Raw genomic sequence first — 14760 nt, forward strand, 5'->3', positions numbered from 1 at the left:
GCGACAAACTCATTGAAATTCACAGCGGAAGGATGAAAACAGTACATGATTGTACATCTATCACCGTCAGTGGCACTGAAGGTGTTAAAGCCAAAATGCTGAAAAAGTAGCAACAAACAATCTTACATACTCCTGTATTAACCCTTTAGAGGGCATTCATTTAACTCATTGGCTGCCATTGACTGCACTAGAAGTCTGATCCATACTGACTGGAGGAGGGTGGCAGATCACACCCATCACCCATCACCCTGCCTGGATATTCTCCCTCCACCCCAACTTCAACCAGAGCACTGCATTATGGGAGAATGCATTCCAAAAGAACAATTCCTCTAATGATCAGGGTGCAATAACATGAAAGCCCAGGCCAGTGAATAGGGGTCATCTGCTCCTTAGCTTTAGGAGGTGGTATCCTGGACAGCGCTGCTCCTTCATTAACACACCAATGGGCATGTCCCCCTTCTAAACAGTATCTTGTTTCCTCTACCATCACCACCCTAAATGCAAGACTGCAACAACTCAAACTCAAGCGCAAATAATTCCTCATTTCTTGACGCTCTGGGCAAAATAATGAAAGCAAACACAAAAACGCCGAACAAGGTTCCGAGTCTTCCGACATAGTACTCACTTGCGATTGTCAGCCGGGCCCTTTGGCTAAGAATGGCCCCGTACTTATTTTGGGCAAGGCACTGATAGAAGCCTTCGTCTGATTTATCTCCTCGTCTGGTCTCCACTTCGGAAATGTAAAGGGAGCTGTTGGAGAGCAGGTAAACCCGCTCGTTCACTGACACTTTGGCTCCATTTCTCAGCCATCGGACGTCGATGGGCGTCTCTCCGTGCGCCTGACAGTCTAGAATGACGGCTTCTTTGCGCATAACCGTCACATCGTGGGGCTCTTTGATGAAAAACAACTCACTGAAGCAAAAGACACCTGAAAAACAGAGGAGAGGTATACAAAAAATATATGAACCACTGTTTTGCACTCAATCGTGTAAGCGATATTTATCTTATAGGTCTTTAAGGTAAGCTTGTGATAATGGGTAATAATGAGATCACAAGAAGGGTGGACAATCTGTAATACTTGCAAAAGAGTGGCTAAATAGGACCAGTATTAAAATATATTTGTCCCCATGTTGGCCAGCCAATCTATGGAAATATGCCACTATCCTCCACTATTACACATCAGTAAATAACAGTTTGTGTTTTTTCTTTTATTTATTAAAGGGGAAGTTCAGAATTTTTGACATCAGGCTTAATCTTCAAGTTAATGGGGGGGGGGGGGGGGGGGTTGATTAGTCGGTGGAGTTGATTTCAACAAATTCTGTGCAGTTTTTTAGTTATTTGGTAGTTTCAGGGCTCCGGAGTGGCTAAACGAGCATGAGTCAATAATGCCTGCTTAGCATACCAACAAAATACAACATACTGTATGCACGTATGAGAATTCCTGATGACCCATGCAATCAATAGTGTTGGCTATGTTTTCATGATAAAGTTATTAAAACTAAAAATTATTCACATTACATGCCAATAATTGTAGTATGAACAGCAACATTTGTAATCCAGCAACTCTGCAGGGAACAGGCTGTCGAACCAAGCAGGGCGGAGTGATATCACATCAGATTTTTCAAAGCTGATTTTTTGAGAACGAAAGAGACTCCCCAGCAGACTGAGCACGAGTGGCAGAAACACTCCTCTCTATTGTGGTCGCATTACGCATCTAAAAAAAAAAAAAAAGTTCTGCAGAATGAAATGAACTACGGCAGTTTGGTGTGACGTTGTTTTGGCCGCATGAGTATTTCGAACAATGATCTGCTTTTTGAATTTATTCGACTATGTTAAATCTGTTAATATGGTTTTTTATAGGCATGCTAAGCAGACACCATTGACTTGCACTAGCGTAGCCACTCCGGAGCCCTGAAACTGACAAATAACTCACAAACTGCACAAAATTTTGGGGAAATCAACTCCATCGACTAATTCAACCTCCGCTAACTTGAAGATTAGGCCTAATGTCCAAAATTTTGAACTTCCCTTTTAAACAAGATTTTTTTATGCTGGGATGCACATGATAAAGATGTTGTCTTTCCCTATAATACTTTCAGGGACAGCGGTCACTACAGTGGACAGCTATTCAAAAGTTGATTCGAATAAAAACAGACATACAGTACATTGAATTGGACGTCTAGTGCCGTCAATGGCAGCAAATGAGTTAAATGAGTGTTTAAAAAAAATCATTATAAATCGTGCATTAAATCATTAAGAAGGCACAGAGAGTATGTTGTATGTATTGTTATCGTGTTTGCATGTGCTAAAGTTGCCGTTTCAGGAAAACGCCCATTTAATACAACACAAGCATTGAATAATAACAAAATACTGTTAGGCATGTGCCGATAACCAGTTTCAAGGTATACCGTGGTATAAAAACGTCACAGTATCAAAACCGCCAAAATTTTCTTTCATACCGTCCCTAAGGTTTAAGCTATTTTTTATGTACCATAAACGCAGGGAGAAATCCCTCGCTTGCACCTGCAAGGCTCAACCCTCCCCCACTGGTTGTTGCTCAGTGTCAGTGAGTCAGCTGTGCAACACAATGGCTGGGAGGAGGTGAAACTCCTAAACTTTTTTTTCCCCCCAGTGAAGAAAACAAAATTGCAGGTATGGGAATACTTCGGCTACAGAGAAGTTACAGACGGCCGCGGCTTAGAGAAGGAGGGCCAGCCGATATGTAGAACATGTTTGCAGAGGGTGGCTGCTGAGGAGGCAGTAACTCTTACATGATTTTGCATTTATACAAAATTAAAGGTTAGTAAACACTTTCATGAATATTTCCCACCAGGTACGAGTTAACCCCAGCGTGTTTAGTGTGTCTAGCGGTGGTAAAACGGGGTGTTTTTTTTTCTCTGGCAACTGTCTGTGTTGAGAAAGAGTGTGTGTCACGCCTAGGTGAGGGTTGTCCTGTCTAGGTTTATTTTCGTGTCTCTTTGTTTTATTTTGAAGCCTCACCCTCCTGTTTCCACCACTCACCCTTCCTGCTGCTTCACCTGTCTCTGATTGTGATTACCTATTGTTTCACCTGCGCCCCATTCCTCATCTTGTGCCAAAGTGTCTTCGCCCTTTGTTGCCACTACAGCCAGTTTCCAAAGTCAAAGATATTCTACGTTGTAAGTTTATTCATAGTATTCTACCACAGTTTGTTGTTATTTTGTGCCACAAGCCTAAGCCTTTGTTGTAGTGCTCTACTCCAGTTCGTTTTGCCTGACTCTCTTGTTTCCCGTTTGCGTCATTTTATTTCATAGCTCGTTATTTCCTCCTTCTGGAGCGCCCTCAGTTTGTTCCTACTCCTGATTGTCTATGTTAATAAAAGACTGTATCCTGCACGAGAGTCCGCTCCATTTCGTCCAAGTGTGACTGTGTGTGTACAATGTAGACATGATACGAGTCATACGCACATGCTTTTTATGGAAAATAATTTAAATTAATTTTGTTCTGTTTTGTTCTGGTAGTAATGTTGAGCTGTGGCTGTGGGTTTAGGCTCACCTAAAGGACTGCATTATTTTAATTTTATTTAGAATATACTGTATAGGTCCGAATATAAGACCGTGTTTTTTGCATTGAAATAAGACTGAAAAGTGGGGGTCGTCCTATATTTGCGGTCTAGACATTATACCCATTCACGACGCTAGATGGCGCCAGATATCATTGAAGCGACATTCTGTCATGACAGATCTCAGCTACTCTCAAGTTTAAAGAGCATATGACACGAGAAAAAAAGTCTTAAATGGCATTATTATGTGATTTAGAATCATATTTTGAGACGATTCAACTATATACAACAATTTAGCAAAGCACAGATGACGAGAAATTAGTCTTTTAATCTGCCGGTTAGCCACGCCTACCATTATAGGGCTTTAGCGTCCCCAACAGGTGGATGACGTCAGCGGTAGACTGGGCTCATCGGTTTTACTATTCAGCCCATTGAGGGGGAATTATTCAGAACGAGGAAAACGCGACGAAGAGAGCCGCAAAATGTCATTGTTTCAGTCTCTCTACTCCAATATTTTTACAGGATATTCTTTTTATCCAAGTATTTTTTCCCCCAATAGCTATATAAATGGCTTGAGAAGGACCAGTCAGCCCGTTGAGGGGGAACTATTCACAACGAGGAAAACGCGACGAAGAGAGCGGCAAAATGTCATTGTTTCTGTCTCTTTACTTCAATATTTTTACAGGATATTCTTTTTATCCAAGTATTTTCCCCAATAGCTATATAAATGGCTTGAGAAGGACCAGTCAGCCCGTCGAGGGGGAACTATTCACAACGAGGAAAACGCGACTAAGAGAGCGGCAAAATGTCATTGTTTCTGTCTCTTTACTTCAATATTTTTACAGGATATTCTTTTTATCCAAATATTTTCCCCAATTGCTAAATAAATGGCATGGTCATGACAAATAACAGTCTTGTGCTGAATGGAATATGAAATAATAAAAATGCATTCATTCAGGACGACATGGCAAAATTACTCCATAATGGTCAAAACTGTCGACTTCACCTTTACTGTCTAACCTCCCGAACGATATTTTATGACACCTAAATCGGACATATGTCATTTCCCTTCCCCGGCTTCGGAGAATGTAAACAAACCAGAAGGCGTGACAGCTAGCCGACATGCTAACCCGAACCGAGTGATGTTTCAAAGTCTTCGAAGCGGAAAATCACACATAACTATCCTGGATTATTTGACATGACGACCTGGTTGTCGATTGTCATCGCGGATCGGCAAACCGCCCGGCGGAGAGCAATTTACAGTTCGTTCCCCGGAGGAGGGTGGCTGGAGTTGTTGTGCAGCTAACGTGCTGCTGCTAATGAGCATTAGGAGAGCTTTTTACATGCCTATCAATGATCAAACGTAAGTAGTCCTTCATTTAAAGGAAGTTTGTAGTGTTTACTTTGTAATCGCTGTATTCGTATTTGACATAATGCAAAACAAGATGTTTACTCCCTTCCTCGTAAGTCCAATGGTCCCACAGAAAATATCCACGGTGAATGGGAACCTTTTGAAACTCCAAAAAGGCGCATACGCCTCTCCCTCATACAGAATGATTTTTCTGCAGCCGTTTGGCTGGCGTGATGCGAAAAATAAACGTATTAATCCGCAAAATCAGATGAATCCTTCTTCCTCATACACAACAGTACACTGTAGCGTGAAGAGGACGTCTTCTACCGTACACGTCACAGCGCCCTCCTCCTCAATGCAAGACCGAAGCCGGAAGTCACTCATTTTCATGGCGCGGGATTCAAAAAACTAAATAAAAATAGCGATCGCTTCCACACACATCCAAGCAGCCCATATCATTCAGGGGCATAAAATACCGCGTGTATTATGAAATAAACAGGCTTTTTCGTGTCACAGGCACTTTAACCAGTTTGCATTATTTTATTGCAATTTTTTTCCTTATTCAGATTTGTTTCAAGACTACAGTTAAAGTTAGACTTCACTTTGATGGTTAATGCAGTTATTGCAATTTTGTTGTTTTATCACAATAGATTGGTTTATTTACATTTCCAAATCCAGAAGCCATTCATTTACGAATGTGATTGCACTTTAGTTTACATATTTAAATTTTCAGATATTAAGATTTGAATGAGGCAAAACAATATGCTTTTTCTCTCAAATATATTGTTATAATCATTTGTTTCAGATGTACTGTAATTATTTTCTGTATAAAAATTAATTTGGTAATCAGTTTTTCTACCCAGATACCTCAAGGTAACACATTTTAGAGCTGTAATTGCAATACCGTGATATTTTTGCTTATGGTTATCATACCGTCAGAATCTCATACTGGCACATGCCTAAATACTGTATTGTATTAAAAAATAGAGTAACAAGTGTAATAATTGAAATGAGACACGACTATTTCAAATATTTTTGAAAATATCTTAACACCAGATTTCAAAAGTGGATTGCTGTACTTACACACTTTTGGGGGTTTTTTTAAGTCTTTGCTTTTATTTATTGAGTGAATGCGTCATTATATCACAAACTAATATACGTACCATGCGACAGCTGTTAAGTGTACTGTAAACTGCATTCAAGATAAGACTGGGATTCTAAATCCCTAGTTCAAAATTAATAAATTTAATCTCTTGAAAATGAGATCATAGCAGCGAGAAATCTGTAAACACAAATTGAGGACTATCTAGTCTTACGTAACCAAGTGTTAAGCCTGAATCAAACTGAGCCCAATGTTAGCAAGTATTGACGAGAGTGTTTACAATGTTACATTAGATTATCCAATATTTACTTCATTGCTTGCAATGATTTGCTTTCAAACTGTAAAATATCATCACAGTCATGTGAGCTGCTGATACAGTAAGTAAAAAATATCACTTTGCATTAATTTGAAATTTTGAAATTTTCAGAATTAAATAATAAACAGAAGAAAAAAAACAAATTTGTGATGTTTTTGTAATTGATAATTACTTGTGTATTTTTTAATGAATAAATACAATTATAAATCCACAAAATGAAAATGACTAAAACCGAAATACCTTCTGGTTATGGCACCAAAAACATTCTATATTTTTTTTTAGTTTTTTTGTTGTTGTTTTTTTTTAATATATATATACTACAGTATTTAACTCATTGCCTGCCATTGACATCGATTGATGTCGAATTCATTTAAACTGGGAGCAGTGGAAGTGAATGCTCATCTCTCAGTGCAATGGACGGCGCTAGACGTCTTATCCATTTTGACTATGGGCTGGCAGCAATCGAATATTCGCTGCCAGTTAAAATACACTGTACGTTTAGTTTAACGCCGTCAATGGCAGTGAGTTAAATGAGTGTCCTATAATGGGTAAAAATTATGGAAAGACCCGTTGAATGCAAATATATAAAACTCATTTCGTATGCTTTCAAATATTAACCGGTCACTTATAATGATTAACGACTTAAATCGCCTTAAAACTAAACTTTTAAATTTCTGCACATCATTAATGCTTAACTGACCATGCTCTTGAACTGCAAACACTCTTGTTACTGTTCAGGTGGTGACTGACTTCGAAACAGCTTTTAAATTTAAGTTAAAAGTATAAAACGTACCTGATATTGGAAGAAAAACAGCAAAGAACAGCATACGCTGATGTATTTTCCTTTTGAGAAGCGCCATTTACGTCAATTGTCCTTGCATGCTAGCTAGTGTATCATTGCGACTTCCTCCGACTGAACCGCGGTGCTACCCTAAACTGACTGACTGATTGCCGGACTGGCTTTGGGAGGTCGGGAGAGATAGTAGCCCACCAGTGGCCCATCCTCCTCCGGACTCATCACACTCATAAATCATTGCTGCCCATTTGCTGGACGTTTCCGGGGTTTGGCGACATCTAGCGGTGAGTGGTCTCTTTACATTGGCTTCTCACAGTAACTGAGGCAGCATACATGTACAGTATTACAGTAATGTATTTTTAAAATGGAAATACAGCATGGGTTCGTGGAAGGAAATCTGTATGGAAATAAATTTGAGTTCAAATTTGAATTTCCAATAGTGTTTTTTTACAACACTGAAATGTTTTCAAAATTAAGTAGCAAAAAATTGTAGCAAAAAAAAAAAAAAAATCGGTCATTAAGAATTAGCGAATCAAGATTTACGACTGAATTTTTTTGCTGCTCAGTTTTGACGCTGAAGAAATTTAGTGTTAGGAATTCAAATCTCCAGCGGCACGTATTTAGAGAGAAAATTATACTTTAAAAATTAATAAATACAGGAGAGTGAAATTCATTCTAGTTGTGTTATCCTTCGGGTGGCCAATATCTGCAAACTAGCACTGCCGTGATTAAACCACTAATACACAATTAACAATCAAATGAACCAACAACTATTTTGATGAATCGTTCAGAGGCTTTGATGATCTAAAAATTGTCCAAATCTTTTTTTCGGACTAACTGCAAATATCATTTTTCGTCTTCATAATTTTTTGAGTTTACTCTTTATAACTTAAAAAAGGTGGGAAATATTTATATCTTTTTTTTTTTATTTAATTTATTGAAAAAGCAAAAAAAAAAAAAAAAAAAAAAAAAGCTTTCAGTAAATATTTTATTTTTAATAATGTTTTATTTATTGTCAGTTTTCATTTGAAAAATTACTTTACTTTTTTTTAAAAATAAAACAAAAAAGGAAATATCCTTCTGTTTTAAATGTATTTTTATCCTAATGATTTAAAAAACGAAAAAGGAAAATACAGTAAATATATTTTATTCATATTAAAGCAACACTGGGGAACTTTTCCATTTTGGTCGATTTTAGCCATGCCAGTGGACAAAAGCTGTAGTGTTTTGCTTTAAGGAAGACTGCGTTTCCCAGGAGGACCAGCACATACCCGCACAGTGTTGTAAAAGGTCACCTGCAGATGGGTTAAACCAGTGTTTTTTAACCTTTTCTGAGTCACCCAAATTTTTACAGAGGAAAAAATGTCGCGGCACACCACAAACCAAAAATGTTCCTTACTTCCTGTACAATATATTTAATTATTCAATAATTTCTCAATATTTATTCTAACTCAGTGTGACTTGAGTCTGTTTAAATTAACACAAAGTCGATATCCTGGCTGGAATTGAAGAAAGACACACATGAAGCTCTTCTTCAACAGCTCTTTGTCCCTGTTTTTATTTTTATTTTTTTAATAGCAGTTAGGCTTGAAAAGCTCAGACTTATCAGACAGGGGGGACTTTAGCAATGTCTTTAACCGCATCAGGGCCGAGCATATTTCTGACAATTACTTTGCAGGCAGGTAGCATTAATTTCTCTGCCACAGTGTGGGACTTTTTGAATTTAGCAAAAAATTCAGCAACAAGGTAACTGGCTTTGAGGGCTTTCTCATTTACCTCTGTAGTTTTTCTCAAAAAAAGTTGCCCGTTTCTCTGTTTTCACAAAGGCGAACAAAATAGTCCACCTACTTGTTTTGAAGCGATAGGTGTTTCGTTTGGAGATGACGTTTAAGCTTGTTTAGCACAATGGCGCTGTTGGATAGCTGCTTATGTTGCATTCAAGAGCTGCTCTGATTTCTAGCCATCGGCCACCTTGCTGTCCTCGACACTTGACGAGTCTAATCCAATGAAGTACAGTAGACATGCTGGGGTCCACACTGACGCGGACAGCAAGGTGGCTAGAAATCCGAGCAGTTCTTGAACGCGACACGAGCAGTACCTCCCTCATTTGCACAAAACTGAAACCTTCAACCTTGTCCTTCCTTCCTTCCTTTTGCAACTCTGCCCGACGACGTGAAAAAAATATATATATACAGTATATATGGCGGAAAACACAGACAAGACTGAAAAAGCAGTTTCTGCTCTTGCACTCCTCTTTAAAATAAACTGCTGTATTTTAGGCCAAAACAACTGTTGTGTTTGACAGAACAATATGTCTATATGCTGCCATAGCAGATTCATGGCGCATTAAGCCCCCAAACTATTAATTTGTCCGTTTTACCCTGGAAACCCCATTTACAGACGTCACGCGCACACTTTTGTTTCAACCCAGCCGTAAAACGAATGTAATTATATTTAATATTCAAAATGTGTGTAATTTTTAGCTTAGATTCATTAATTGAGGTCTAATATTTCGTTAAAAAAAAAAAAAAAAAAACGACCTTAAAAAATTATTCACTCGCATATTTTAAACGTTTAAACAAATTTCGTCACAATGAAAAAAAATGGTGTCTGTAAAAAAGTCACGGATATCTACCTCATAATTATCGTTAATTGTATTTTTTTTTTGTTACTGCCACATTTTCTTTGATATGTTAGATGATAAATAATTAATCTAAACAAAGAAAACTTGAAAAAAAAAAAAAAAAAGTTTAAAAGGGTAAATATATGAAAAAGACAATCTCGACCACTCTTTAATGTCTGCGATTTCTGCATCGCGACTCTTGTTATATTAACATGTTTCACCCATAAAATCCCCAAAAATCCACCTGCTGCCATTCACAGCTGTGTCTTGACACTCAGTGATACATCCTACATGGGAGATTTTGGATCAAAACAAGGTAAGTACACGATAATATCTCGTTAAAGTCATGGCGTCTTTAATTCTGCTTTCGCGTGCTCTCACCTCCAGATAGGGTTTTGCAGTTTTTTTTTTTTTTAAATGCCCTCCTGTTCAAAATTTTTCTTCCCCCAGAAAATTGAGATTTTAAGCTTTCCAATGATGTATCACACATGCATATCGGACAATTTCGAAAGTTGGCCAAATTGGGGGTCTCAGAGGGGAACTTCAAGTCACCTGAGTATTTTCCACCATATATATGGCAGAAAACGCAGACAACACTGAAAAAGCAGTTTCTGCTCTTTCAACCCTCTTTAAAATAGACTGCTGTATTTTAAGCCAAAAGAACTGTTGTGTTTGATAGAACAGCATGTCTATATGCTGCCATAGGCAGCACTAAGCCTCCGAACTATTTTTAATTTGTCCGTTTTACCCTGAAAACCCCCGTTTACAGACGGGCGCAACCGCTTTTATTTCAACCTAGCCATAAAAAAAAAAGGTAAGTAATTATATTTATTATTAAAAATGTCTGTCATTTTCAGCTTAGAATAATTAATTGATGTCTAAATCTTAGTTTAAAAAAAAAAAAAAAAAAAAAAAAAAGACTTCAAAAAATTATTCACTCGCATATTTTAAACTTTTAAACGAATTACGTCACAATGAAAAATTTGGCGTCTGTAAAAAAGTCACGGATATCTACCTCATAACTATCGCTTAATTGTATTTTTTTTGTTACTGTCGCATTTTCCCCGATATGTTAGATGATAAATAATCGCTCCAAACAAACAAAAAAAAGAAAAATAACGTTTAAAAGGGTAACTATATGAAAAAGAAAATCTCAACCACTCTTTGTTGTCAGCAATTTCTGCATCGCGACCCTTGTTATATCACCATGTTTCACCCATAATATAAAATAAAAATCCTGCTGTGGCCATTCACAGCTCTGTCTTGACACTTGGTGATACAGTACATGCTACATGGAGTTTTTGGATCGAAACAATGTAAGTACGCGATAATATTTCGTTAAAATCGTGGCGTCTTTAAATCTGCTCTCGCGTGTTCTCGCCTCCAATTAGGGTTTTGCTGTTTAGAAAAAAATTAATAAAAATTTAAATGCCTTCCTGTTCAAAATTTTTGTTCCCCCAGAAAATTGAGATTTTAAGCTTTCCAATGATGTATCACACATGCATTTCGGACAATTTTGAAAGTTGGCCAAATTGAGGGTCTCAGAGCGGAACTTCAAGTCACCTGAGTGTTTTCCGATAATGGATAATTGCTCGCGGCACACCTGACAATCTCTCACCGCACACGAGTGTGTCGCACCACACCGGTTGAAAAACACTGGATTAAACAACATTTCTGTTTCCAGTGGCTTTTTGAAGGATGAATTATAATAAGGTAATGAATCTAGTTGTGGCTTAACAATAGCATATGACGGTTAGCAACTGTTTGGCTTCGTGTGGCTACCACCCCATCCCACCCCACCCGAACTCGTCAGTGCTCGATCTTAGCAGATTTCGCGCGAAAGCGTTCACTTCGACTCACGCCTTTATAACGAATATGGAAATGGGGAAGTAATGGATGCCGTAAAGCAATCAGCACATTTATAGTTTTTTTGTGTGGCAGGGTTCCTGCCACCCTCCTCAAAGTTAATTAGTGCCAGTGAAAGCGATAGACCCCTTCAAGATTTAAAAGAGGTGTCATTCAACTAGTTGTCAGTCGACATATAATCACAAATGTTATGAAAATATTTTATAAAGGTTGAAAAGTTACCTCGTGTTCCTTTAAAATAAAGTTTTTTTTTCATTTAGTTCTTTATTATTATTTTAAAGAAAAACAGTAATATTCTAATTCATGTCGTTCATGAGTTTTCATTCAGGACCACAGAAATTTGATTAAAATGGTATTTTAGCATTAAACATGAAGTTGATAATAATTAGTGTTGTTCCGATCATGTTTTTTTGCTCCCAATCCGATCCCGATTGTTTTAGTTTGAGTATCTGCCGATCTCGATATTTCCCGATCCAATTGCTTTTTTTTTGCTCCCAATTCAATTCCAATCATTCCCGATAATTTTTCCCGATCATATACATTTTGGCAATGCATTAAAAAAAAAAATGAATAAAACTCGGACGAATATATACAGTACATTCAACATACAGTACGTAAGTACTGTATTTGTTTATTATGACAATAAATCCTCAAGATGGCATTTACATTATTAACATTCTTTCTGTGAGAGGGATCCACGGATAGAAAGACTTGTAATTCTTAAAGGATAAATGTGACTTTGTATATTGTGACTAAATATTGCCATCTAGTATATTTGTTGAGCTTTCAGTAAATGATACTGTAGCCACTTAACTTCTGCCCAAATGCATGATGGGAAGTGCAACCATGACTGTGTGTCGTGGTACCAATTGATATATCTTCTCTGCGTTGGGAAATAACATAGAGTGTTAAAAAAAAAGATCAACTGCTACCTTTCTTTCCCACATAGCGTCCACATTGATTTTTCTAATCGTTGGGAGAGGGATTGTAAGGCTTTAGCCGTTTAAAAAAAAAAAGGCTCCAAAGGCTGCCAAAATTCACTCTACACATTTTACGCTGTCTTTTAGCTCTATATACTGTATGGGTAAAACGGCACCATTATAGATTGAACTCAACAATGCGTGAGTGGGTCGTGCAGCGCATGATTAATTGCGTTGAATATTGTAACGTGATAAATGTAAAAAATATTAATTCTCGCCCCTACCTTAAGCTTAAACTAAGACTCTGGAAGAGTGTAACACATTATGTCTGTAACGTTAAATACAATTAGAAAATGATTTAATTAAAAAATATATATATATTAAAAAAAGGCATGTCCGATATTTTTTTGCCGATTCCGATACTTTGAAAATGACGTGATCGGAATCGATCGGGACATCTCTAATAATAATTATAAAGATGAGTTTGACATATGTGTTCTAGGGAACGGCTAAATAAATACAGCTAATAGTGGACTTTTAAAAATGTAATGCCGTAATATGAGTAACCACAAATGTGTGGCCATTCATTTAGTAACCTGTGATTGTGAACTATTCTTAATAGAGACTTGAACGGAGCTTACAGCTTAATTTTTATCACAACCTTTCACTTTATCAAGGTGCGCAATGCAGAACTGATAAGAGCCGCCCCTTCAATATCACCAGCCAACTGCACACCAAATGTTCTCCGATCACTAGGGGGGAAAAAACACATCATGGAAATGAGCTTGTCCATTCAAAGTGGGCCTGTTCAATTACAAGGAAGCATTGATAGGAACAGGACAGCTGCCGAGCCAATGTCGATATTGATCCTGTGTCCATCACTTATTGTGGCGACGGATCGAATGCCCACACCCCTCCCCGTGTGGACCCAGCTGCGATGTACTTGCACCACACGCACACACAAAAAAAACCCATGCATAAGTCACTGTTGTGTTTAAAACAAAAAAATATCCCACAAAAGTAAAAACAAAAGTATGCTTGAATAAAATATTGCAAATATCACTGTTTCCTGCACATAAGTAATACATTTTAGCAGACTAGACAGTTGACATCTAGTGACAACAACACCCAAACAAACACTGACTCTTTCGGGCTGTAAGGAATTATGTAGTCAAAATTATAAGGTATAACAGTGACAATAACTTTCTGTACAACAAAAGTACAGTATACAGCTACCACACACACGGACACACAGACACACAAATTCCAGTTCCATGTTTTTTACATGAGAGTTCCCACATTTTTACATGATAGTATAATGTGAAATCAGGGTAATGATCAGATTCTTACATGATAAAGATCACGATAGTATCATGTAAAACACAATGATCACATTTTTACATGAAATTATCAAACAGGATAACTTTTATGTAAAAATTTTCATAATTACCGTTTAAAAACACGATAACCTATCACATGAAAAAATGTGATAATAATATAAAAAAGTGATAAATGTTTATGAAAAAGTACAGTTATTGTGTCGAAAAAACGTGGTAATAATCATGTAAAATGGTAACTTATGTAAAGGTGACAGTTTTGTAAAAACTTAATAACTATCATGTATAAACTTTTTTTTGTGCGTGTGTAGCAGGAATACGTTACTGTAGTGTACATTTAACGTTAACTGTACGATAAAACAAGGAGATATACACATTTTGTATTTAAAACAACCACTTGGCTGCCTGTTCGTGGATCCTTGATCACTTTAGCCAAAGTTATTGTCAGGTTATGAATGCTGCTACTAAGGTTGTGAGAAAAGGGGAAAGGGGAGGCCAGTAGGCCGCCTGCCAGCAGCATGGCCCATCCCCGCTGACCTCAGCGGTGTCCAAAAGGCCGGCCTGAATCGTGCACGACCTGTCCCCTGACCCCGTGGAGGGGGAGGAAGGTTGTTTTAGTGCCACATCAAGGGGGGCGCCGGAGAAATGATGGCTCCAGCACACAAAAGGTTCCCACCGAAAAGATGTGGAATAGTCCTCGCCGTCGAGCATGTGCTTATTAACGGCAAACATGTGAGGAGTATGAGTGAGCAGTATAACACCATTTAGTGGGAGGGCCATGTACATTCCACTTGTACAGTGAATTCTCCATCTAGTACAGAGCGAACCCGCAATTCATTTCCACAATTAATCGTGTAGAGGCATTGTTTACCTAAAAATTTCCTAAAAAATCTTTTTCTTAGGCTATT

The 14760-nt window shown here is 37.7% G+C and overlaps 1 protein-coding gene across 1 annotated transcript in view; it reads right to left on the reverse strand.

Annotated features, from left to right (window-relative positions):
* The window catches only part of prtga (protogenin homolog a (Gallus gallus)), a 72103-nt gene extending 64785 nt beyond the window's left edge, over positions 1–7318 (reverse strand). The window contains exons 1-2 of the mRNA XM_057853215.1: positions 7104–7318; positions 626–928 (exon numbers count right to left, since the gene is read on the reverse strand). Of these exons, the coding sequence (XP_057709198.1) occupies positions 626–928; positions 7104–7170 (370 nt within the window). The 5' untranslated portion in view covers positions 7171–7318. The remainder of the gene's footprint in view (positions 1–625; positions 929–7103) is intronic.
* Between the last annotated feature and the right edge of the window lie 7442 nt (positions 7319–14760).

Source organism: Corythoichthys intestinalis, chromosome 1 (genome assembly GCF_030265065.1).
Source record: "Corythoichthys intestinalis isolate RoL2023-P3 chromosome 1, ASM3026506v1, whole genome shotgun sequence".
In the NCBI taxonomy this organism is placed as follows: domain Eukaryota; kingdom Metazoa; phylum Chordata; class Actinopteri; order Syngnathiformes; family Syngnathidae; genus Corythoichthys; species Corythoichthys intestinalis.